This window comes from Coregonus lavaretus (genome assembly GCF_964263955.1).
Source record: "Coregonus lavaretus genome assembly, chromosome: 28".
NCBI lineage: Eukaryota > Metazoa > Chordata > Actinopteri > Salmoniformes > Salmonidae > Coregonus > Coregonus lavaretus.
The window spans coordinates 37,045,941-37,070,497 of record NC_140015.1 but is presented as its reverse complement, the minus strand read 5'-3'; the positions used below and the strand labels follow the sequence as shown (position 1 = coordinate 37,070,497).

Below are 24,557 nucleotides of genomic sequence, written 5' to 3'. Positions count from 1 at the left end.
TATATATATATATTTTTTCTGTTGTATTTTTGACTTTGTTTTGTTTTACCCCATATGTAACTCTGTGTTGTTGTTTTTAATCGCACTGCTTTGCTTTATCTTGGCCAGGTCGCAGTTGTAAATGAGAACTTGTTCTCAACTGGCTTACCTGGTTAAATAAAGGTGAAAAATAAAAATGAACTTATCCTCTGCAGCAGAGGTAACTCTGGGTCTTCCATTCCTGTGGCGGTCCTCATGAGAGCCAGTTTCATCATAGCGCTTGATGGTTTTTGCGACTGCACTTGAAGAAACTTTAAAAGTTCTTGACATTTATGTCTTAAAGTAATGATGGACTGTCGTTTCTTTTTGCTTATTTGAGCTGTTCTTGCCATAATATGGACTTGGGCTTTTACCAAATAGGGCTATCTTCTGTATACCCCCCCTACCTTGTCACAACACAACTGATTGGCTCAAACACATTAAGAAGGAAAGAAATTCCACAAACTAGCTTTTAAGAAGGCACACCTGTTAATTGAAATGCATTCCAGGTGACTACCTCATTACATTTTAGTCATTTAGCAGACGCTCTCATCCAGAGCGACTTACAGTTAGTGAATGCATACATTTTCATACTGCCCCCCCCGTGGGAAACGAACCCACAACCCTGGCGTTGCAAGCGCCATGCTCTACCAACTGACCTACAGGGGACTCATGAAGCTGTTTGAGAGAATGCCAAGAGTGTGCAAAGCTGTCATCAAGGCAATGTCACAATGCGTAGTTAAGGGACGGTAGATGAAGTGCTCGTGGAGTGATATCCTTTTTATTTAAACTTATCACACTATAAGTTATCAAAAATAAACAAGGAGCGAAAAGCACCAAGTGACTTACGTGCTGTGAACGCAATTTCAGACAGGCACAAACACGAACAATAATCCACACACAGGTGGATGTGAGAGGTGCCTAAATACTATCCCCAATCAGAGACAAACTCTAGACAGCTGTCTCTGATTAGTGGGAGTAAGGCCTAACCACAGTCAAACCCTCACAGGCAAAGGGTTGCTATTTGAAGAATCTCAAATAAATTAAACAACAGTACAATAGCATGATATATTCAATATATTCATAATTTATTGTAATAATATTCAATAGTGTTATAAACGTACTCCTTACTACAATGTACAATAACATTTTTATAAATATGTTCTCTCTTGGTCGCATGGGGGAAAGAGAATAGATAAAAAATCGTAATATGCTGCCACATTGTGGCTCAAATAGTTGTATTTCAACAGTATATACTGAGTGTATAAATCACTAGAGAGAAACGTATTGTAATATGCTTCCACCTCGTGGAATAGAAGCTGCAGTTCTGTCAACGTCCACCAGAGGAGGACATAGGACCACCAATAATGACTGAGGAAAGATCTACATGTACTTTACAACAGGACCAGCTGTCTGTAGACCACTGGTTTCAGTCCCACCCAAAGACCAGCTGATAGTTTCATGTCTACTATCTCTAGTTATCAGAGTCATTCAACAGGGACGTGTTCTAGCTCTGACACTGAGTTACAGGCAGTGATGTGTTGCTCTCTTTCTTTCTCCCCCAGGACACACCTGCTTCCCCTTTATGCATAGTCACTTTAACTCTACCCACATGTACATATTACCTCAACTACCTCAACTAGCCGGTGCCCCCGCACATTGACTCTGCACCGGTACCCCCCTGTATATAGCCTCCCTACTGTTATTTTATTTTACTTCTGCTCTTTTTTTCTCAACAATTTTTTGTTGTTGTTGTTTTATTTTACTTTTTTATTAAAAAAGAAATGCATTGTTGGTTAAGGGCTGTAAGTAAGCATTTCACGGTATTGTCTACACCTGTTGTATTCGGCGCATGTGGCAAATAAAACTTGATTTGATTTGATTTGATTTGATTTAATGGCGCTCTATTCCCTTTATAGTGCACCACATGTGACAAAGGTTCATTGGGTTCTGATAAATATAAATAAAGATCAATCCTCCTTATGTTGGCCCTGTGTAGAACTAGTATAGGATATTAAACTCCAGTTATGCTTTGATGGAGGTAGAATATGAGTCAGTGATAAAGACAGGACCTCACGTAGAGCAATGATCATACTAGTTGGTCTCTCATACAATCTGGTTACTTTAACCATTCAGAGAAATGACAATGAAAAATAATTATTATAAAGATATATGATATATAACATTATTATTTTAAAATCTGTCTGTTGGTCTTGTGAAGCCCCAGATATGTCAATCAACAATGAGAGTAGCTGGTGATAGGTTAACTGTAGAGGCCCCTCCCTCTGGTCCTCCCTTATTTGGTGATAGGTTAACTGTAGAGGCCCCTCCCTCTGGTCCTCCCTGTCTCTCCTTATAGGTGGGTCCTGCAGCCTCTCCTCTTCTCACACTCCAACCCTGCTCATCTCTCAGCTGGACAGTAAGGGCCGTTCACACCACACACTGACAACATGCTGGGGACACTCTGCACTCTCATCACTGCTCTAACATGTAAGGAGTCTGACTTCCTGGAGGTTTTACTTCATGTTTTATTAATAATGAGTCTGTATGTTTCTCTTTACTACATGTCATCTTCTTATTTCCCAGGTGTCAGTGGTGTGACTGTGGTGACACAGAAGCCTCCTGTTGTGACGGTGAGCAAAGGAGACACGGCCACTATGGACTGTAACCTGGGGACTGTTGATAATAGTGCTCATTGGTACAAACAGGTTCCAGGAGGAGTTCCTCAGTATGTTTTACAGTGGTACTACTATAATTGGACCTCTGTAAAATATGGCTCCAATTTCTCCTCTCCTAAATTCACATCTAATCATCAGTCTATATCAGATTATCGTTTGATTATTAATAATGTGGAGGAAGAAGACTCAGCAGTGTATTACTGTAAGACAGATGACTACTCTGTTGACAAGTGGGTATCACAGTGATATACACCATGACAAAAACAACCTCCCCAAATACACTCACTTCTGCTTTATGCGTGGCAGAGGGGTGAACTCTAAGAAACAGCAGTTGAAGTTAATCAGTCATTATTATAACAATATATACATGACGCAATGGGAGATCTGGAAATGGAAGAATCATCCATCCCTACATGTCAAAACTATCATAAGAAGACTGTGAAAAGAGATTTGGCCTTTCTCGATGTAATCATCATCAAGTCAAGACTGCATCATATAGATAGTGCTTTAACTGATGGATTCAAAAGGACCAGACACCAACAGCAGAATATGATGCTATACTATATACTGTTACTTCATAGAGAGAAACTCTAGAAAAGCCTGACATGTTTGTAGTGAGAGTGAAGCTCTGTCAAATGGGATGTTTCAGTTCCTGTTCTCTCAGTAGTTAGAGTGAAGCTTTGTCTGAATGGGATGTTTCAGTTCCTGTTCTCTCAGTAGTTAGAGTGAAGCTTTGTCTGAATGGGATGTTTCAGTTCCTGTCCTCTCAGTAGTTAGAGTGAAGCTTTGTCTAAACGGGATGTTTCAGTTCCTGTCCTCTCAGTAGTGAGAATGAAGCTTTGTCTAAACGGGATGTTTCAGTTCCTGTCCTCTCAGTAGTAAGAGTGAGGAGATTTTTGTATGGCCGTGTATACAAACTGAAACACTGTGGTATTCGGACCAGGAACCAAGCTGATTGTTACTGGTGAGTACCATTCTAATGTTTTAATCTACAGAATATGCTTTGTTTCTAATATAATGTTGGTCAGATATATATATATATATATATATATAAATTTATATATATATATTTTTTTTTTAAATGTTTTAATTCATAAAATGTAGTTTATATTATATATTTACAGATTTAATATTTTGCACCTGCTTTAATCCTGTCTCAAATGTTGTTTGTAAATTATTTAGAAAACATTTTGACAGTGTGAATGCCTGATATGTTCATGTTTTATCATGCATATCTTGTGTTTTTGTTGTCTATATAGATCCATGCAAAGGAGAAATGTAATCTCCAGAAATGTTATCCAGTTCAATTTCTTAGAGAAATATATATTTTTTTTATATCCCATTTGCTTGTGAATTATTTGTATTTATATTTACAATGTGGCACATTTAGTTCAGCTTTTAGCATTTGAGTCTTCCAAGACTGTGATGTAATATTGTAATTATTGTATCCAGAAATTGCTCTGTCTCTCTGCTTAATGGGAAAATCACATTTTTAACACTGTATGATTACTTCTATCAACATATTTGTGAACATAATGAACAGCAGTTCTCTATTTAATTGCTGCATCAGTTTCCTCTTAATGCAGGGTGTACTGGTAATGATACCAACATCTACTGAAATATAAACTGTTATCAAATCTGTTCCCTTCTCATCCCATCCATTGACTATTTTCTAATCTAGATGGAGATATTTCTACACCTGCTGTGACCCTGTTCCCTCCATCCACTGAAGACCTCAAGTCCAGCAGAGCAACGCTAGTGTGTCTGGCCAGTAACCTGTCTCAGAGGTCCAAGGGGTTAGCAGATGTCAGCTGGATGTCTAACGGTGAATCAGTGACTGAAGATGTTTCTACCAGTCCTGCTGAGCAGCAACCAGACAAAACCTTCAAGATCAGCAGCTATCTGACCATTCAGACTGCAGAGTGGGACAAGGACGTGGTGTTCACATGTAAAGTGTCATTGGGGTCAACATTCTCTGAGAAAGAGATCAGAAAGACTATTTGCAGTCTGTAAAGCAATAGTTTCAATATTTAATGAGTGCAGTTGGTAGTTTATAGCTTTTAAGTGATGTTTTGATCATTGCTTTGCTGTCAAATATAGGAGTTAAAATCCAAAGAACATGGGTGATATTTGGCTGATGTCTGGATGCAGCAGTGAATAGTATAACAATAACCAATGTAATGTCAAATAGTTGTTTAGGGTTGTTTCTCATGACAAGTTACTATTGATGCATTCACTGTACGAGCATCATGTTCTCTAAAACATAACATCTGTAATACTGTCATGATGAGTAGACCTCTCTACTATTGGGAAATGAGTTGAATTACTAATGATGAATAGAGGAAATGTTATAGCTTTGCTATATTGTGGATATTCAATAAAGAGCATTCTAAAGAACAAGCGTTTGTATTTGAGCATGTTGATGAGCATCAGTGTTAGCAGCACTAAATGAGGGGGAATCAGGAGAATCATTGTTTAAATTGAACCAAGACAGAGGAGCCCAGAATCCTTACCAGGTTTACTATCATAACAAGGATTCTGACCAACCAGAGATGACCTAGCAGTTTACTGTAGCCTTACATGGAAGAGCATGTTGTTATTATGATATAAATGTAGGTAGAACTGTTCACAGCACTGAATTAGGGTGAATCTGGAAACTATTGAACCAAGATAGAGGAGGATGGAGGGATGTGGAGTGGAACGAGGGACCCTTGAAGACACGGAGGAGGGAGAGAAAGTGACAGAGAAAGAGAAGCATCCAGGTATTTCAGCCTAGAACACCGGCCTCCATTTTAACTGAGGATGCAGAAAACAGGTCAATGTTTAGAGAGTTTGTAGCTGTCATTATTACATGGTTTAAACTGTTCTCTATTATTAACATTAGATGTTGGACTCAGTATCATTTCAGCATTAATAACAACTAATTGTTGTCTGGCCTTCACTTAGTCTCCTACTGACATCAATCCATTACTAAGTAAACACTCAACTCACTGAGGCCCTTTATCTACTTCCCCTGAGTCAGATGCTCATAGATGCCCATAGACTTCCAGTCATTGCTCTAACGCTAGTTAGCATTGGCTCACTAAACTACCTCGAACTGCCTTCATACTGGACACAGAGACAGAAAAATGACTCTGGGGAAGTATATAAAGGGCATCATTGCCAAAATCCCGAAGTATCCCTTTAAATGGAAGTTAGGATTGGCCCCACATATAGCATCATGTCAAGCTGTGTTTCACATTGTGCATCAGTGATCAGAATAGAAGCTGCAGTTCTGTCAACATCCACCAGAGGAAAACATAGGACCACCAATAATGACTGAGGAAAGATTTATATGTGCTTTACAACAGGACCAGCTGTCTGTAGACCACTGGTTTCAGTCCCACCCAAAGACCAGCTGATGGTTTCATGTCTACTATCTGTAGTTATCAGAGTCATTCACCAGGGACGTGTTCTAGCTCTGACACTGAGTTACAGGCAGTGATGTGTTGCTCTCTTTCTCCCCCAGGACACACCTGCTCCCCCCCCCCCTCCTCCTCCCCTCCTCCTCTCCTTATTTATAGCTTCATGTAAATGAAGAGGTTCTTTTATCTCCTCTCAGAGCTGTGGGGGGGGGGGGGGGGGGGGGGGGGGGTGACCTGCAGGTGTCAAGAGGAGCACACTGAGACTGAAGCTGAGTCCCAAATGGCTCAGGCCAAAAGTAGTGCACTACAGGGAATAGGGTGACAATAGGGTGCCATTTGGGACATATTCTGAGTAACTCATCATTATGTTGGTCCTGTGTAGAACTAGTATAGGATATTAAACTCCAGTTAAACTCCAGAAGGGGTGTCCACGTACTTTTGTAGATAGTTTATGTCCAACAATAAATCAATAAAAAAACACAAGAAGGCCCACCAGTTGGGGAAACCCTGAAGTAGAGTGTCATATGTCTGTGTAATATACTAATATATATTGTTCAGTGGTGATAAGGAGTGACTAGTGAGGTTCAGAATAGTTTAAAGGACTACGAGCTATTAGAGAGATTATATTTAGTTATTTAATTGACATTTTGCAGGATGAAATCTCTTGAGATGCACCATCTCGTTTTAAGAGAGTGTCCAAATGAATTATATGAAGTGCCATAGATATTTGTTCAAACCATACAAGATACCTGACATCTCTTCTCTTCTACATTTCATCAGTGTAACCAAACCAGAAACCACCACAGACAGACAGTCTACAGACCCATTGTCCCCACACAGACCAACAGAACCATGAATAACCTGGACACCATCCGAGCCACCTGTCCTCGCTCCCCAACCAAGGGGCACCCCATGTTCAAGCAGAGGAACACTCTCCAGTTCAAGAGGGGGTCATTTGACTGAGTCACTATACATTTGATTTAGTTCTAAATAAAGATTTCGAAAGATTTCGAAAGGTAAATATTTGATTGTTTATGGACAGTGACAGTGGTAACGTAGAGAGGGAGACAGAGAGTAGGGGCTGAGGCAGGATTTGACTTCGGCACTACTAGCAGGTTGATGTTTATTGTCATGAATCTTGTCCTGGAGGCAGAACTGAGCGGTTTGCACTAGATAGGACAGCTGCAAAGTCAAATTTGGCTATATTGTAAAAATTCATGAAAACAAAAATGAGCTTTTTGGTCTTAATTTAAGTTTAGGGTTAGGCATACGGGTTAGCAGTGTGGTAGAGAGTCTGCTAAATGACTAAAATGTACATCTAAATGTTAAGGTTTAAAATCAGATGTTATGTGGCTGTGCCAGCCAGTGACCACTCTGCAGAGCTGCCTCCAGGGCAAGATTCATGACAATAAATGCCAACCTGCACACTATTCATTTGGGCAAGTGGTACTCAATGTTTTTGTGGGTAGAGGACAGAGAAGGCTGGTGGGTGCAGGCTCATTGTAATGGCTGAAATGGGATGGATGGAACGGTATCAAACACATCATGGGTTTCCATGTTTGATACCGTTCTATTTATTCCATTCCAGCCATTACAATGAGCCGGTCCTCTGATAGCTCTGCCCACTTGCCACCACTGGTGGAGAAATAATGATTAGAACATACAGTGTGATACAATACAGGAAACATTCCTTTTCATGTTCAGCCATACAACCTCAACAGTGACAACATTTAGATAGTTTACGGTTGATGATATGGTTGTCCTAATACTGTTCCATAATAACAAAGTCATGTTGATTGTTTTCTTCAGGTTTGGAGATGATATTCCTGGGATGGATGGATGGTCTTGGTACTGGTAAGATCACTCTGTTGGCAGACACATTCTAGACTATTACAGCTTCTTGTCTTTAAGAACAATCCAAGAAGGGACTCACACGTTAAAGAGATTCAACTTGTTTCCAAAGTGGTCCCCGATGGAATAAACGTTGAAATCCTAACTAAATCCTAACTTAAGCCTAACTGAATCTTAACTGAATCCTAACTGAATCTTAACTGAATCCTAACTGAATCCTAACTGAATCCTAACTGAATCTTAACTGAATCCTAACTGAATCCTAACTGAATCTTAACTGAATCCTAACTGAATCCTAACTGAATGCTAACTGAATCCTAACTGAATATTAACTGAATCCTAACTGAAATATCTTATGTTTCACCGAGTCGTGGCTGAACGACGACATTGATGCCATACAGCTGGCGGGATATACGCTACATCGTCAGGATAGAACGGCTGACTCCGGTAAGACAAGGGGTGGCGGTCTGTGTATATTTGTAAACAACAGCTGGTGCAAAAAATCTAATACTAAGGAAGTCTCGAGGTTTTGCTCGCCTGAGGTAGAGTATCTCATGATAAGCTGTAGACCACACTATTTACCAAGAGACTTTTCATCTATATTTTTCGTGCCTGACTATTTACCACCACAAACCAATGCTGGCACAAAGATTGCACTCAATGAGCTGTATAAGTAAACAGGAAAACGCTCATCCAGAGGCAGCGCTCCTAGTGGCTGGGGACTTTAATGCAGGGAAACTTAAATCCGTTCTACATAATTTCTACCAGCATGTTAAATGTGCAACCAGAGGAAAAAAAAACTCTAGACCACCTTTACTCCACACACAGCGACGCATACAAAGCTCTCCCTCGCCCTCCATTTGGCAAATCTGACCATAACTCTATTCTCCTGATTCCTGCTTATAAGCAAAAACTAAAGCAGGAAGCACCAGTGACTCGGCATCCTGACAGGTTGCATCACCGCGTGGTATGGCAACTGCTCGGCCTCAAACCGCAAGTCACTACAGAGGGTAGTGCGTACAGCCCTGTACATCACTGGGGCCAAGATTCCTGCCATCCAGGACCTCTATACCAGGCGGTGTCAGAGGAAGGCCCTAGAAATTGTCAAAGACTCCAGCCACCCTAGCCATAGACTGTTCTCTCTGCTACCGCACGGCAAGCGGTACCGGAGCGCCAAGTTTAGGTCCAAAAGGCTTCTCAACAGCTTCTACCCCCAAGCCATAAGACTCCTGAACAGCTAATCATGGCTACCCGGACAATTTGCACTGCCCCCCCACCCCCACCCCATCCCCCTTTTTTACTCTGCTGCTACTCTGTTTATTATTTATGCATAGTCACTTTAACTCTACCCACATGTACATATTACCTCAATTACCTCGACTAGTTGGTGCCCCCGCACATTGACTCTGCACCGGTACCCCCCCCCCCCGTATATAGCCTCCCTACTGTTATTTTATTTTACTGCTGCTCTTTAGTCATTTGCTTTTATTTTTTTTTACTTAACACTTTTTATTTTTATTCTACTTTGCATTGTTGGTTAAGGGCTTGTAAGTAAGCATTTCACTGTAATGTCTACACCTGTTGTATTAGATGCATGTGGCAAATAAAATTTGATTGGATTGGATTTACAAGGCACTCCGACCAATGTCCACGATATCTCTGTCTCTTTCTCATGCGAATGACGGGGATTTGGGCCTTGTCGGGTGTCTGTAGGATATACTTCGCGTCCAACTCGTTGAAGAAAAAATCTTCGTCCAATTCGAGGTGAGTAATCGCTGTCCTGATATCCAGAAGCTCTTTTTGGTCATTAGAGATGGTGGCAGAAACATTATGTACAGAATAAATTACAAATAACGTGAAAAAATACACATAATAGTACAATTGGTTAGAGGGCTGTAAAACGGCAGCCATCTTCTCCGGCTCCATCTTCTCCAGCGCCATTATCAACAGTGATCTAATAAAATAAAATAAAATATAACTTCTGGCTGACTGACATTGAAAAACAAGACTTAAGGCTGGATTCAATCTGTATCACCGAAGTTTCATGGTAGATCCACGTCACAGCATTCACGGAGACTGCATTCACGGTAACTGCTGCATACTGTATGTCGGCTCAATCAGAAATTACCTTTAGATTTAAACGCGTTGGAGATTGAATCCTGCCCGTAGTTCTAAAATAAAAACCCAATTTCCATTTCAGATCTGCCCTTGGGAGGCTTACAGTCACATGGAGCTGCATGAGCTGGCGCAGTACGGAATCATCTGAGTTCTACAACACCCACAATCCTCTCTGTCTGTCGTCAGCTACAATTACAGAGGGAGTCTCCGTAGCAACTGGTTAGATCACAGCAGAATTTGGACTGATCAATGTCAGACAACAACAACAACAATATATTTTGGGGGCTGCCTGACTGTTTGTTTGTATTGTTGTGGTCTGGTCTCCTGAATCCAAAGTGGACATGTACCATCTCTGATGTCATGGAGGACATGTTTGGTGTCTCATTTTACATTACTCTCTCTGACCACTACATTATAGTGTTCCACTAACACACTAGCCACTACATTGTAGTGTTCCACTAACACATTAGCCAGTACATTGTAGTGTTCCACTAACACACTAGTCACTACATTGTAGTGTTCCACTAACACACTAGCCAATACATTATAGTGTTCCACTAACCAACTAGCCAATACATTGTAGTGTTCCACTAACACACTAGCCAGTACATTGTAGTGTTCCACTAACACACTAGTCACTACATTGTAGTGTTCCACTAACACACTAGCCAATACATTATAGTGTTCCACTAACACACTAGCCAGTACATTGTAGTGTTCCACTAACACACTAGTCAGTACATTGTAGTGTTCCACTAACCAACTAGCCAATACATTGTAGTGTTCCACTAACACACTAGCCAGTACATTGTAGTGTTCCACTAACACACTAGCCAGTACATTGTAGTGTTCCACTAACACACTAGTCACTACATTGTAGTGTTCCACTAACACACTAGCCAATACATTATAGTGTTCCACTAACCAACTAGCCAATACATTGTAGTGTTCCACTAACACACTAGCCAGTACATTGTAGTGTTCCACTAACACACTAGCCAGTACATTGTAGTGTTCCACTAACACACTAGCCAGTACATTGTAGTGTTCCACTAACACACTAGCCAGTCTACTTCCCTCTCCCTTTAGTGTATAGTGAAGTCTCCCACACATACTTCCTCCTGTGGGATTTATTTCTGTCTGACATCTAACAGTTCTTTCTGATTTTCTGCCATGTTAAGTTAAACTATTGTCACTTTACTCATTCAGGGATTATAGTGCTTTTACCAACTACCGGTACCTGCTGTAGAAATGTCTGATCCTTCTTTTCCCAACTACCGGTACCTGCTCTATAAATGTCTGATCCTTCTTTTCCCAACTGCCAGTACCTGCTCTAGAAATGTCTGATCCTTCTTTTCCCAACTGCCAGTACCTGCTCTAGAAATGTCTGATCCTTCTTTTCCCAACTACCAGTATCTGCTCTAGAAATGTCTGATCCTTCTTTTCCCAACTACCAGTACCTGCTCTAGAAATGTCTGATCGTTCTTTTCCCAACTACCAGTACCTGCTTTAGAAATGTCTGATCCTTCTTTTCCCAACTACCAGTACCTGCTCTAGAAATGTCTTATCCTTCTTTTCCAAACTACCAGTACCCTCTGTATAAATGTCTGATCCATTTTTCCCCAACTACAAGTACACGCTGTATAAATGTCTGATCCTTCTTTTCCGAACTACCAGTACATGCTGGATACATGTATGATCCTTCTTTTCCCAACTACCAGTACCTGCTCTAGAAATGTCTGATCCTTCTTTTCCCAACTACCAGTACCTGCTCTAGAAATGTCTGATCCTTCTTTTCCCAACTACCAGTACTTGCTCTAGAAATGTCTGATCCTTCTTTTACCAACTACCAGTACCCGCTGTATAAATGTCTGATCCATCTTTTCCCAACTACAAGTACCCGCTGTATACATGTCTGATCCTTCTTTTCCCAACTACCAGTACCTGCTCTAGAAATGTCTGATCCTTCTATTCCCAACTACCAGTACCTGCTCTAGAAATGTCTGATCCTTCTTTTCCAAACTACCAGTACCAGCTCTAGAAATGTCTGATCCTTCTTTTCCAAACTACCAGTACCAGCTCTAGAAATGTCTGATCCTTCTTTTCCCAACTACCAGTACCTGCTCTAGAAATGTCTGATCCTTCTTTTCCCAACTACCAGTACCTGCTCTAGAAATATCTGATCCTTCTTTTCCCAACTACCAGAACCCGCTGTATAAATGTCTGATCCTTCTTTTCCCAACTACCAGCACCTGCTCTAGAAATGTCTGATCCTTCTTTTCCCAGCTACCAGTACCTGCTCTAGAAATGTCTGATCCTTTTATCCCAACTACCAATACCTGCTCTAGAAATGTCTGATCCTTCTTTTCCAAACTAACAGTACCTGATCTAGAAAGTCTGATCCTTCTTTTCCAAACTACCAGTACCTGCTCTAGAAATGTCTGATCCTTCTTTTCCCAACTACCAGTACCTGCACTAGAAATGTCTGATCCTTCTTTTCCCAACTACCAGTACCTGCTCTAGAAATGTCTGATCCTTCTTTTCCAAACTACCAGTACCCGCTGTATAAATGTCTGATCCTTCTTTTCCCAACTACCAGTACCCGCTGTATAAATGACTGATCCTTCTTTTCCAAACTACCAGTAGCAGCTCTAGAAATGTCTGATCCTTCTTTTCCCAACTACCAGTACCTGCTCTAGAAATATCTGATCCTTCTTTTCCCAGCTACCAGTACCTGCTCTAGAAATGTCTGATCCTTCTTTTCCCAACTACCAGTACCTGCTGTATAAATGTCTGATCTTTCTTTTCCCAACTACCAGTACCTGCTGTATAAATGTCTGATCTTTCTTTTCCCAACTAACAGTACCCGCTGTATAAATGTCTGATCCTTCTTTTCCAGAGTATAGTTCTGCAGTTCCTAGGGTTCCTAATCTCTTAGACACACCCTACTCAGAATACATTTTCCTGTATTATATATTTACCTAGTGCAGTATTACAATAATGTATCTGTGAATTGTTAACTCTTAACAACAATTCTCTATGAGATGCATTGCATCATGTTAATTTATACTGCCTGCTTTTTTATACTGTAGATAGTATTTTCCTACTCACTGTCAAGCGGCCATTTTGATACGTCATGTCCATGTTCTATTGAGTGCTGAAGGTGTGTTTTGTAGATGCCTCAGTGTGCATGTCTGTCTGTGTGGTGGAGTGGTAACTGGGAGCAGCTGTACAAGTTGTGATGACCAGGAGCTAAGCTTGGCTCAGGTTACGGGCCTTATTAAACTGTTGGCTAATTGGAGGAACATGTGAGTTTTTACACAACTATCAGCAGCATTGGATTGGTTGGAACAAACTCAGAATAAAGCTTGAGACATTTTTTGGAGAGAAAATAAATCAGCCTTTGTTATATTAATTGTTGTACTAATAATCCATCCCCATTTTGTTCTGTGTACTCATTGATTCAATTACACGAACCACCTAATTGAAGATTACTTTTGCTCTAAATCGGCTCAGACAACCTTATTACTATAACAGTGATGGAGAAAATACACAATAATCATAATATCAGAAATCTGCTTCCTTAATTGGATAAAGGGCCCATCATTACAGAGGAGATCAGACCAAACAAATCAATCAGGAGATAAATGATTTAAGAGCTGAGTTCATTATTTTAATGACCAAGTCAATTTGAGGTAATACTATCACCTGGCACACACCTCACAACCATAAAGGGTGGATAGAACAATAATCAAGATCATACTTTTCCTATTACATGAGGTTGTGTTGTGTGTGTGTGTGTTTGTGTGTGTGTGTGTGTGTGTGTGTGTGTGTGTTTGTGTGTGTGTGTGTGTGTGTGTGAGAGAGAGAGATAGACAGAGAGAGAGGGGGGGGGGGGGGGGTCACTGTATTGTTATAAATCAATCTGCCTCCGTTGTTATTTATAGACTACTGCACATTGCACCTTCTTTGGCTGATTCTCCTTCACCTGAGTCCCATTATGAAAATCATCCAGAAAAGCATTCCAAGACAGTAGGCTGACGTCCTTTGGTTGTATTACAGTCAAGGACATTATAATCATAATACATTTCCATGGTTACAGTTTTTATCCATCAGTACATAGTGATATTAAGAGTCCAGCTAGCATCATGGATGTTATCTTGTAGCTTTACTCAACTAGATGTTATCTTGTAGCTTTACTCCACTAGATGTTATCTTGTAGCTTTACTCCACTAGATGTTATCTTGTAGCTTTACTCCACTAGATGTTATCTTGTAGCTTTACTCCACTAGATGTTATCTTGTAGCTTTACTCCACTAGATGTTATCTTGTAGTTTTACTCTACTCTATGTTATTATCTTGTCGCTTTACTCCACTGGATATTATTATCTTGTAGCTTTACTCCACTAGATGTTATCTTGTAGCTTTACTCCACTGTATGTTATTATTTCATTTCATTTTATTTTAGTCATTTAGCAGACACTCTTATTCAGAGCGACTTACAGTTAGTGAGTCCATACATTTTTCATACTGGCCCCCAGTGGGAAACGAACCCACCACTCTGGCGTTGCAAGCGCCATGCTCTACCAACTGAGCTATTACCTTGTAGCTTTACCACACTGGATGTTATCCTGTAGCTTTACTCCACTAGATGTTGTTATTTTGTAGCTTTACTCTACTAGATGTTATTATCTTGTAGTTTTACTCCACTAGATGTTATTATCTTGTAGCTTTACTCCACTAGATGTTATCTTGTAGCTTTAGTCCACTAGATGTTATATTGTAGTTTTACTCTACTAGATGTTATTTTGTAGCTTTACTCTACTCTATGTTATTATCTTGTAGCTTTACTCCACTAGATGTTATCTTGTAGCTTTACTCCACTAGATGTTATCTTGTAGCTTTACTCTACTAGATGTTATCTTGTAGCTTTACTCCACTAGATGTTATCTTGTAGTTTTACTCTACTAGATGTTATTATCTTGTAGCTTTCGTCCACTAGATGTTGTTATATTGTAGCTTTACTCCGCTAGATGTTATCTTGTAGCTTTAGTCCACTAGATGTTATATTGTAGCTTTAGTCCACTATATGTTATATTGTAGTTTACTCCACTAGATGTTGTTATCTTGTAGCTTTCATCCACTAGATGTTATTATCTTGTAGCTTTACTCTACTCCATGTTATTATCTTGTAGCTTTACTCCACTAGATGATATTTTGTAGCTTTACTCCACTAGATGTTATTATCTTGTAGCTTTCGTCCACTAGATGTTGTTATATTGTAGCTTTACTCCGCTAGATGTTATCTTGTAGCTTTAGTCCACTAGATGTTATATTGTAGCTTTAGTCCACTATATGTTATATTGTAGTTTACTCCACTAGATGTTGTTATCTTGTAGCTTTCATGCACTAGATGTTGTTATATTGTAGCTTTACTCCGCTAGATGTTATCTTGTAGCTTTAGTCCACTAGATGTTATATTGTAGCTTTAGTCCACTATATGTTATATTGTAGTTTACTCCACTAGATGTTGTTATCTTGTAGCTTTCATCCACTAGATGTTATTATCTTGTAGCTTTACTCCACTAGATGATATTTTGTAGCTTTACTCCACTAGATGTTATTATCTTGTAGCTTTCGTCCACTAGATGTTGTTATATTGTAGCTTTACTCCGCTAGATGTTATCTTGTAGCTTTAGTCCACTAGATGTTATATTGTAGCTTTAGTCCACTATATGTTATATTGTAGTTTACTCCACTAGATGTTGTTATCTTGTAGCTTTCATCCACTAGATGTTATTATCTTGTAGCTTTACTCTGCTAGATGTTATCGTGTAGCTTTACTCCGCTAGATGTTATCTTGTAGCTTTACTCCACTAGATGTTATCTTGTAGCTTTACTCCACTAGATGTTATCTTGTAGCTTTAGTCCACTAGATGTTATATTGTAGTTTACGCCACTAGATCAAAGTGGGGTCTGTTCTCTGAGCCTCTCTTCTTCCTGTAACACTCGGGTGAAGTTGCCCTGAGCAGACACTGATCTTGGGTCAGTTTTGCATTTTCCCCACTAATGGTTAAGGTTAGGATTGGGGGAAGTTAAGCTGATTCTAGATCTGTACCTAAGGGAAACTTCACCCTGGAGCGTAACACTCAGTGAGGCGTGCTCTGATTACTTCTTAATCGTCTGCACTGTGACTCTCACATGATGCTGCTAGAATCCCTGGGAGACTTGGGCTGTATTCATTAGGAACCAAACAGACTAACCCTAACCCTAACCCTCTCACATGATGTTACTGGAATCACTGGGAGCCCTGGGCTGTATTCATTAGGAACCAAACAGACTAACCCTAACCCTAACCCTCTCACATGATGTTACTGGAATCACTGGGAGCCCTGGGCTGTATTCATTAGGAACCAAACAGACTAACCCTAACCCTAACCCTCTCACATGATGTTACTGGAATCACTGGGAGCCCTGGGCTTTATTCATTAGGAACCAAACTAAAGCCAATGGGCCAAAACGGGGGAGGGATCTACATGAATTTGTCCAATAAGAAACTCTTGTTTCCGTTACAAATCATTTTGCTACAGTTTGCACTAGTGAATACACACACGTCTGTCTGCTGGAGCCCTGAGCTAACTACCAACACACCACACCACACTGCATAGAGCTGTACTGACCTGGCTTCCACCTCCTCTACTCTCTCCCTTTCCCCTCAGACAGCCTCCTCTCCTCTCCTCTCCTCTCCTCTCCTCTCCTCTCCTCTCCTCTCCTCTCCTCTCCTCTCCTCTCCTCTCCTCTCCTCTCCTCTCCTCTCCTCTCCTCTCCTCTCCTCTCTGTCCTGTAGTCTCTTAAACTGACTGGAAGACAGGGGAAGAATTGCCTCTCATACACTGACTAGCTGAGAGGACAGAGGAAGAATATTTTCTGAGAGGACAGGAGAAGAACCGCCTCTCACACATTGATTAGTTGAGAGGACAGAGGAATACTATTTTCTGAGAGGACAGGGGAAGAATATTTTCTGAGAGGACAGAGGGAGAACCGTTTCCTGGCAGCTAGGAAGATGAGGAGGTTCCAGTCCATGAGATGGTTTCGTTTTCCCTGGTTAAGGAGAGAGACCGCACAGACTGAGACCAGCCCACTCATACCAAAGGTACAGGAACTGTCTGTCTGTCTGTATGACAACCTGTGTGCTGTTAGGTATATACTCACTGTACATCATACTGAATAAAGTTTACAGACCCTTCAACGTTGCAAGCATAGAAAAACAATCTAGAAAGCACTTGCAACCTTTAACCCTGTCAATTTGACTGGTAAACACACGGGTACACTCACAATGGCTACCATCCACCCATTATGCCATTCTTGACTTGAATGGGGAGACCTGTTCTATAGATTATATTTCTATGGTTGAGAGTAGGCTAAACCTAAAGACAATGACCACTATAGACTGAACTTGATAAGTTGTTTTGGTCTCAGGGAAACCTAATTGTGTATTGTCCATCCTGTATTGCTCTCTGAAGACAGACACAGATAGAGAGTTGTCAGGAGTCCTTCAGGGGAGTGAGGACAGCAGCACAGAAGAACAGGCTCCAGAACCAGGACCTAATGATGGACCAGAGAACCAGGGTAGAACCAGGGAGGTAGAACCCAGAGCCCATAGCAGGCCCTTCTCCCTGAGCGACTGCCTTCTCAAGTACCTCCTGTTCTTCAGCAACCTCCTCTTCACGGTGCTAGGCCTGTTGGTCCTGGCCCTGGGTCTGTGGGGCCTCATCAACAAGGAATCCTTCGCTCAGGAGAAAGGACAGATCAGCACTGACCCCATGCTGGTGTTTGTGATGCTGGGCTTGGTGCTGTCCACCCTCTGCCTGTCAGGCTGTGTGGGGGCTCTGAGAGAGAACTGCTGCCTGCTCCAGGTCTTCTCAGCCACGGTGCTGGTCCTAGTAGTAGCCTAGGTCCTAGCGGCCATCTTGGCCTACAGCCTGCAGGGACAGATAGAGGGATACCTGAGGTCAGGTATGCTGGCTGCCATGGTGCGTTACCAGGATGACCTGGACCTGAGGTTCATCACAGATGAGATCCAGATAGGACTGCAGTGCTGCGGGGCCAACAACTACAGAGACTGGGAGGTCAACATGTGAGTGAGATGTGACTGACCAGACCACTGACATGATGACTTGTGATGACATGGTTCATTGACTGACACACAGCCTTGTGAACTGATGTCTGTCAATGGGGGTTGTTAGGGTTTCATCATTTTGATAATTTTGATAGTTTGATAGTTTTGATAGTTTTAAAAGATAATTTATCTCAGAGAATAACCTGTATGAATAAAGATGAAATAAAATATACATCTGTAAAAGATGTTACACAACTAGGGTTATTGCTTTTATGTCACATAACATTATCCAAGCAGCCAATTTGATTGGTTGCAGTCCTTGACTTCTCCCCTCCCATGTCCTCTCCCTCCCAGGTACTATAATGGGGGTGTAATCCAGGCTCTGTCGTAACCGGCCGCGACCGGGAGACCCATGGGGCGGCGCACAATTGGCCCAGCGTCGTCCAGGGTAGGGGAGGGAATGGCCGGCAGGGATGTAGCTCAGTTGGTAGAGCATGGCGTTACAGTAGTACATTTGAATAGACACTTCCTTCATATGACCTACAGGGGGCAGCAGTGCTAACCTAAAATCTTGTAATGACTGTAGCTGGCCTCCACAGGAGCTGGTCAGAGGTATTCTGTTGTTCTGCTTTAATAATCAGTCAGTCAACAACACAGTATTTACATATCAACTTTATCTCCACAGTAGTTACACATTGTTAACACTGTCAATCCCAAAACACAAATCTAGGGCTGCAGTGCATTCATGTATTTCATGTATTCAGAAGCATCTGCTAATGGTGTTTTTATCAGATCCAGGTACAGTATTGTAATGGAATGACTCCTGTTAGGAGTCTATGGGCTACATTAGTCCCTTAGTCTCTTCCCCATTATCATCCTCTATGCTGCAGTGCTGTAGTCCACCTCTGAGATCCAGTCATCCATCACCTCAGATTTGACACTGCCAGGCCCCAAGGCCAGGTTTGTCTCAGTAGTCAGTTGATAGGTCTCAGGTCCAGGTATGTCCCAGGAGGTAGATGGTAGGTCTCAGGTCCAGGTTTGTCCCAGTAGGTAGCTGGTAGGTCTCAGGTCCAGGTTTGTCCCAGTAGGTAGCTGGTAAGTCTCAGGTCCAGGTTTGTCCCAGTAGATAGATGTTAGGTCTCAGGTCCAGGTTTGTCCCAGTAGGTAGCTGGTAGGTCTCAGGTCCAGGTTTGTTCCATTAGGTAGCTGGTAGGTCTCAGGTCCAGGTTTGTCCCAGTAGGTAGCTGGTAGGTCTCAGGTCCAGGTTTGTCCCAGTAGATAGATGTTAGGTCTCAGGTCCAGGTTTGTCCCAGTAGGTAGCTGGTAGGTCTCAGGTCCAGGTTTGTTCCATTAGGTAGCTGGTAGGTCTCAGGTCCAGGTTTGTCCCAGTAGGTAGCTGGTAGGTCTCAGGTCCAGGTTTGTCCCAGTAGGTAGCTGGTAGGTCTCAGGTCCAGGTTTGTCCCAGTAGGTAGCTGGTAGGTCTCAGGTCCAGGTTTGTCCCAGTAGGTAGCTGGTAGGTCTCAGGTCCAGGTTTGTCCCAGTAGATAGATGGTAGGTCTCAGGTCCAGGTTTGTCCCAGTAGGTAGATGGTAGGTCTCAGGTCCAGGTTTGTCCCAGTAGGTAGATGGTAGGTCTCAGGTCCAGGTCTCCTGTTGTTTTACTCCCAGTCCTCCCATCCTCTATTTGTCTTGGCTCTTCTTGATGCTTTGGTTCCTGTTTTGGTTCAGAGTATCTCAGCGCAGGTGACGTAGATATCCAGAGGATAGGAATATGTGCAGATCTTCCAGCTTTTTAAATGTTTTCTGCTGTTCTGGAACTGCTGGCCAACTCAACACCTTCCTCCTCATGGCCAGTCAGCTAGAGTCATGAAAGACGTCAATTATACTCTCTCTGGAACAGATTGTCCCTCAAATTGACCTTAAATGAGTTGAGGTGAACATGAGTTACACTGACCAGACTCAGTCTGCTCTAATATGACCATTATTCTATTGGAATGATGGGCTCAACTCACCATGTGAATGACAGAGACTTTCCACTGAGACCACAACACTCACAAACTTTTCCACACATATAATGAAGGGGTCCAAACAGCTCTCAAGAGCGGTCGAAACTTGGGTAACATTGTGAATTTCTCAGTTTTGTGAAATGGTTGCAGAAATAGAATTACAGATGTTTGATTTCTACTGGATTCCAAATCACAGGATATTCTGCATAAACAGTAAACACAAGCAATGGCTGACTTTGGTATGTTGTTATAGCCACTGTATATGAACATGTTAAGCAGCTGTCTTTGGTGTGTGTTGTTATAGCAACTGTATATAAACATGTTAAACAGCTTTTCTTCAGCATGAAACGCTTCTGACTCCAGAAGCCGTGCAGCACAGTGCTCCATCAGATGAATACATTAACAACTGCATTACTCCATACAGAACACACTGTGTTGGGGCAGCTCAGTACAGGCCAGACTGTGTAATGGATTTCTATTAGCAGCTCCCACAGGTCACCATACTCTATCCAACTCTTCAACAGGGATTGCGGTATTTCAGAACATCAATACCTGAACCATTTAATCAGTCTAGTCTTCAGATGCTTCAGATGTGAACAAATCAGATTGCCTGATTTGACAGTAAACAAAACGTTCAATTATTTACACACTCTGCAATCTAGTGGACTATTCTTTATAATGGACCTTTGGGAAGAACAGAAATATTATTTCTACAGCAGAGTACGTGGACTCTTCTCCCTCCCCAACACACACGCACACACACACACACACACACACACAAACACACACACACACACAGGACTGTACATGATCTGACCTGCTCTGTCTCTCCAGAGGAGGATGTCTCTTCCTGTCTCTTCATGTGTAGTACTGTCTCTTCCTGTCTCTTCCTGTGTAGTACTGTCTCTTCCTGTGTAGTACTGTCTCTTCATGTGTAGTACTGTTTCTTCCTGTGTAGTCCTGTCTCTTCCTGTGTAGTACTGTCTCTTCCTGTGTAATACTGTCTCTTCCTGTGTAGTACTGTCTCTTCATGTGTAGTACTGTCTCTTCCTGTGTAGTACTGTCTCTTCCTGTGTAGTGCTGTTTCTTCCTGTCTCTTCCTGTGTAGTGCTGTTTCTTCCAGTGTAGTACTGTTTCTTCCTGTGTAGTACTGTCTCTTCCTGTCTCTTCCTGTGTAATACTGTCTCTTCCTGTGTAGTACTGTCTCTTCCTGTCTCTTCCTGTGTAGTATTGTCTCTTCATGTGTAGCACTGTCTCTTCCTGTGTAGTACTGTCTCTTCCTGTCTCTTCCTGTGTAGTACTTGCTCTTCCTGTGTAGTCCTGTCTCATCCTGTGTAGTACTGTCTCTTCCTGTGTAGTTCTGTCTCTTCCTGTCTCTTCCTGTGTAGTACTGTCTCTTCCTGTGTAGTACTGTTTCTTCCTGTGTAGTACTGTCTCTTCCTGTCTATTCCTGTGTAGTACTTGCTCTTCCTGTGTAGTACTGCCTCCTCCTGTGTAGTACTGTCTCTTCCTGTGTAGTACTGTCTCTTCCTGTGTAGTACTGTCTCTTCCTGTGTAGTACTGTCTCTTCCTGTGTAGTACTGTCTCCTCCTGTGTAGTACTTTCTCTTCCTGTGTAGTACTGTCTCTTCCTGTGTATTACTGTCTCTTCCTGTGTAGTACTGTCTCTTCCTGTGTAGTACTGTTTCTTCCAGTGTAGTACTGTTTCTTCCTGTGTAGTACTGTCTCTTCCTGTCTCTTCCTGTGTAGTATTGTCTCTTCACGTGTAGTACTGTATCTTACTGTGTAGTACTGTCTCTTCCTGTGTATTACTTTCTCTTCCTGTGTAGTACTGCATCTTCCTGTCTCTTCCTGTGTAGCTTTGTCTCTTCCTGTGTAGTCCTGTCTCTTCCTGTGTACTGTCTCTGCCTGTGTAGTACTGTCTCTTCCTGTCTCTTCCTGTGTAGTACTGTCTCTTCCTGTGTAGTACTGTTTCTTCCTGTGTAGTACTGTCTCTTCCTGTGTAGTACTGTCTTTTCCTGTGTATTCCTGTGTAGTACTGTCTCTTCCTGTGTAGTACTGTCTCTTCCTCTGTAAAACTGTTTCTTCCTGTGCAGTACTGTTTCTTCCTGTGTAGTACTGTCTATTCCTGTGTAGTACTGTCTCTTACCGTGTAGTACTGTCTCTTCCTGTCTCTTCCTGTGTAGTACTGTCTCTTCCTCTGTAGTACTGTCTCTTCCTCTGTAGTACTGTCTCTTCCTGTGTAGTATTGTTTATTCCTGTGTAGTACTCTTTCATCCTGTGTAGTACTGTTTCTTCCTGTGTAGTACTGTATCTTCCTGTGTTTTACTGTCTCTTCCTGTGTAGTACTGTCTCTTCCTGTCTCTTGCTGTGTAGTACTGTCTATTCCTGTGTAGTACTGTCTCTTACTGTGCAGTAATGTCTCTTCCTGTCTCTTCCTGTGTAGTAATGTCTCTTGCTGTGTAGTACTGTCTCTTCCTGAGTAGTACTGTTTCTTCCTGTTTAGTACTGTTTCTTCCTGTGTAGTACTGTATCTTCCTGTCTCTTCCTGTGTAGCATTGTCTCTTCATGTGTAGTACTGTCTCTTCCTGTGTAGAACTGTCTCTTCCTGTGTAGTACTGTCTCTTCCTGTCTCTTCCTGTGTAGTACTTGCTCTTCCTGTGTAGTCCTGTCTCTTCCTGTGTAGAACTGTCTCTTCCTGTGTAGTACTGTCTCTTCCTGTCTCTTCCTGTGTAGTACTGTCTCTTCCTGTGTAGTACTGTTTCTTCCTGTGTAGTACTGTCTCTTCCTGTGTAGTACTGTCTTTTCCTGTGTATTCCTGTGTAGTACTGTCTCTTCCTTTGTAGTGCTGTCTCTTCCTGTGTAGTACTGTCTCTTCCTCTGTATTACTGTTTCGTCCTGTGCAGTACTGTTTCTTCCTGTGTAGTACTGTCTATTCCTGTGTAGTACTGTCTCTTACCGTGTAGTACTGTCTCTTCCTGTCTCTTCCTGTGTAGTACTTTCTCTTCCTCTATAGTGCTGTCTCTTCCTGTGTAGTATTATTTCTTCCTGTGTAGTACTGTTTCTTCCTGTGTAGTACTGTTTCTTCCTGTGTAGTACTGTATCTTCCTGTGTAGTACTGTCTCTTCCTGTCTTTTCCTGTGTGGTATTGTCTCTTCATGTGTAGTACTGTCTCTTCCTGTCTCTTCCTGTGTAGTTCTGTCTCTTCCTGTGTAGTCCTGTCTCTTCCTGTGTAGTAATGTCTCTTCCTGTGTAGTACTGTTTCTTCCTGTGCAGTACTGTTTCTTCCTGTGCAGTACTGTTTCCTCATGTGTAGTACTGTCTCTTCCTGTCTCTTTCCGTGTTGTATTGTCTCTTCATGTGTAGTAATGTCTCTTCCTGTGTAGTACTGTCTCTTCATGTGCAGTACTGTTTCTTCCTGTGTAGTACTGTCTCTTCCTGTCTCTTCCTGTGTAGTAATGTCTCTTCATGTGTAGTACTGTCTCTTCCTGAGTAGTACTGTCTCTTCCTGTCTCTTCCTGTGTAGTACTGTCTCTTCCTGTGTAGTACTGTTTCTTCCTGTGTAATACTGTCTCTTCCTGTGTAGTACTGTCTCTTCCTGTGTAGTACTGTCTCTTCATGTGTAGTACTGTATCTTCCTGTGTAGTACTGTCTCTTCCTGTGTAGTACTGTTTCTTCCTGTGTAGTACTGTTTCTTCCTATGTAGTACTGTCTCTTCCTGTCTCTTCCTGTGTAGTACTGTCTCTTCCTGAGTAGTACTGTCTCTTCCTGTCTTTTTTTGTGTAGTACTGTCTCTTCTTGTGTAGTATTTTCTCTTCCTGTGTAGTACTGTTTCTTCCTATGTAGTACTGTCTCTTCCTGTGTAGTACTGTCTCTTCCTGTGTAGTACTATATCTTCCTTTGTAATACTATCTCTTCCTGCGTATTACTATCTCTTCCTGTGTAGTACTGTCTCTTTCTGTGCAGTACTGTCTCTTTCTGTGCAGTACTGTGTCTTCCTGTGTAGTACTTTCTCTTCCTGTGTAGTACGGTCTCTTAATTTGTAGTACTGTCTATTCCTGTGTGTGTAGGATTAGTTCAGGGTTATGGAAAATAAGTCACAGGTGTCCATTTCTCTCTGTCTGAACTCAATCTTGTTTTTCCCTTCTTTGGGCCCTGGACAAACATAGTCCACTATGGGAATAGGGTGCCATCCAAGGAGGAGAGGCCAGGGTCTCTGCTGCTGTGTGTCTTCTCGTATGCTGCCTGGGCCCCCAGAGTTAGAACACAGAGGCTGCCTGGGCCCCCAGAGTTAGAACACTGAGGATATTATTTTCCAGTAGAGGACTGAGACCCAGCTTTATAAGTCTGTTATAGCCATCAGCT

The 24,557-nt window shown here is 41.9% G+C and overlaps 1 protein-coding gene and 1 pseudogene across 2 annotated transcripts; both read left to right on the top strand.

Annotated features, from left to right (window-relative positions):
* Positions 1-2,423: 2,423 nt before the first annotated feature.
* On the top strand, positions 2,424-5,073 carry LOC311104067 (immunoglobulin lambda-1 light chain-like). The gene is made up of 4 exons (XM_084145730.1): positions 2,424-2,508; positions 2,605-2,926; positions 3,623-3,660; positions 4,378-5,073. Exons 1-4 carry the CDS (start codon positions 2,469-2,471, stop codon positions 4,707-4,709), a joined length of 732 nt encoding a protein of 243 aa, XP_084001856.1. The 5' UTR covers positions 2,424-2,468; the 3' UTR covers positions 4,710-5,073.
* Positions 5,074-17,132: 12,059 nt separating this feature from the next.
* LOC311104062 (tetraspanin-10-like) lies at positions 17,133-18,210 on the top strand (annotated as a pseudogene). The gene is made up of 2 exons: positions 17,133-17,222; positions 17,593-18,210. The product of its transcript is annotated as a tetraspanin-10-like (transcript).
* The last annotated feature ends 6,347 nt before the right edge of the window (positions 18,211-24,557 follow it).

Bases quoted from the DNA above. Each gene is read 5' to 3' on its own strand.
- LOC311104067 (XM_084145730.1), top strand. From the start codon at position 2,469: ATGCTGGGGACACTCTGCACTCTCATCACTGCTCTAACAT. The intron at 2,509-2,604 runs GTAAGGAGTCTG...CTTATTTCCCAG, and splicing joins TCTCATCACTGCTCTAACAT to GTGTCAGTGGTGTGACTGTG. The intron at 3,661-4,377 runs GTGAGTACCATT...TTTCTAATCTAG, and splicing joins AACCAAGCTGATTGTTACTG to ATGGAGATATTTCTACACCT.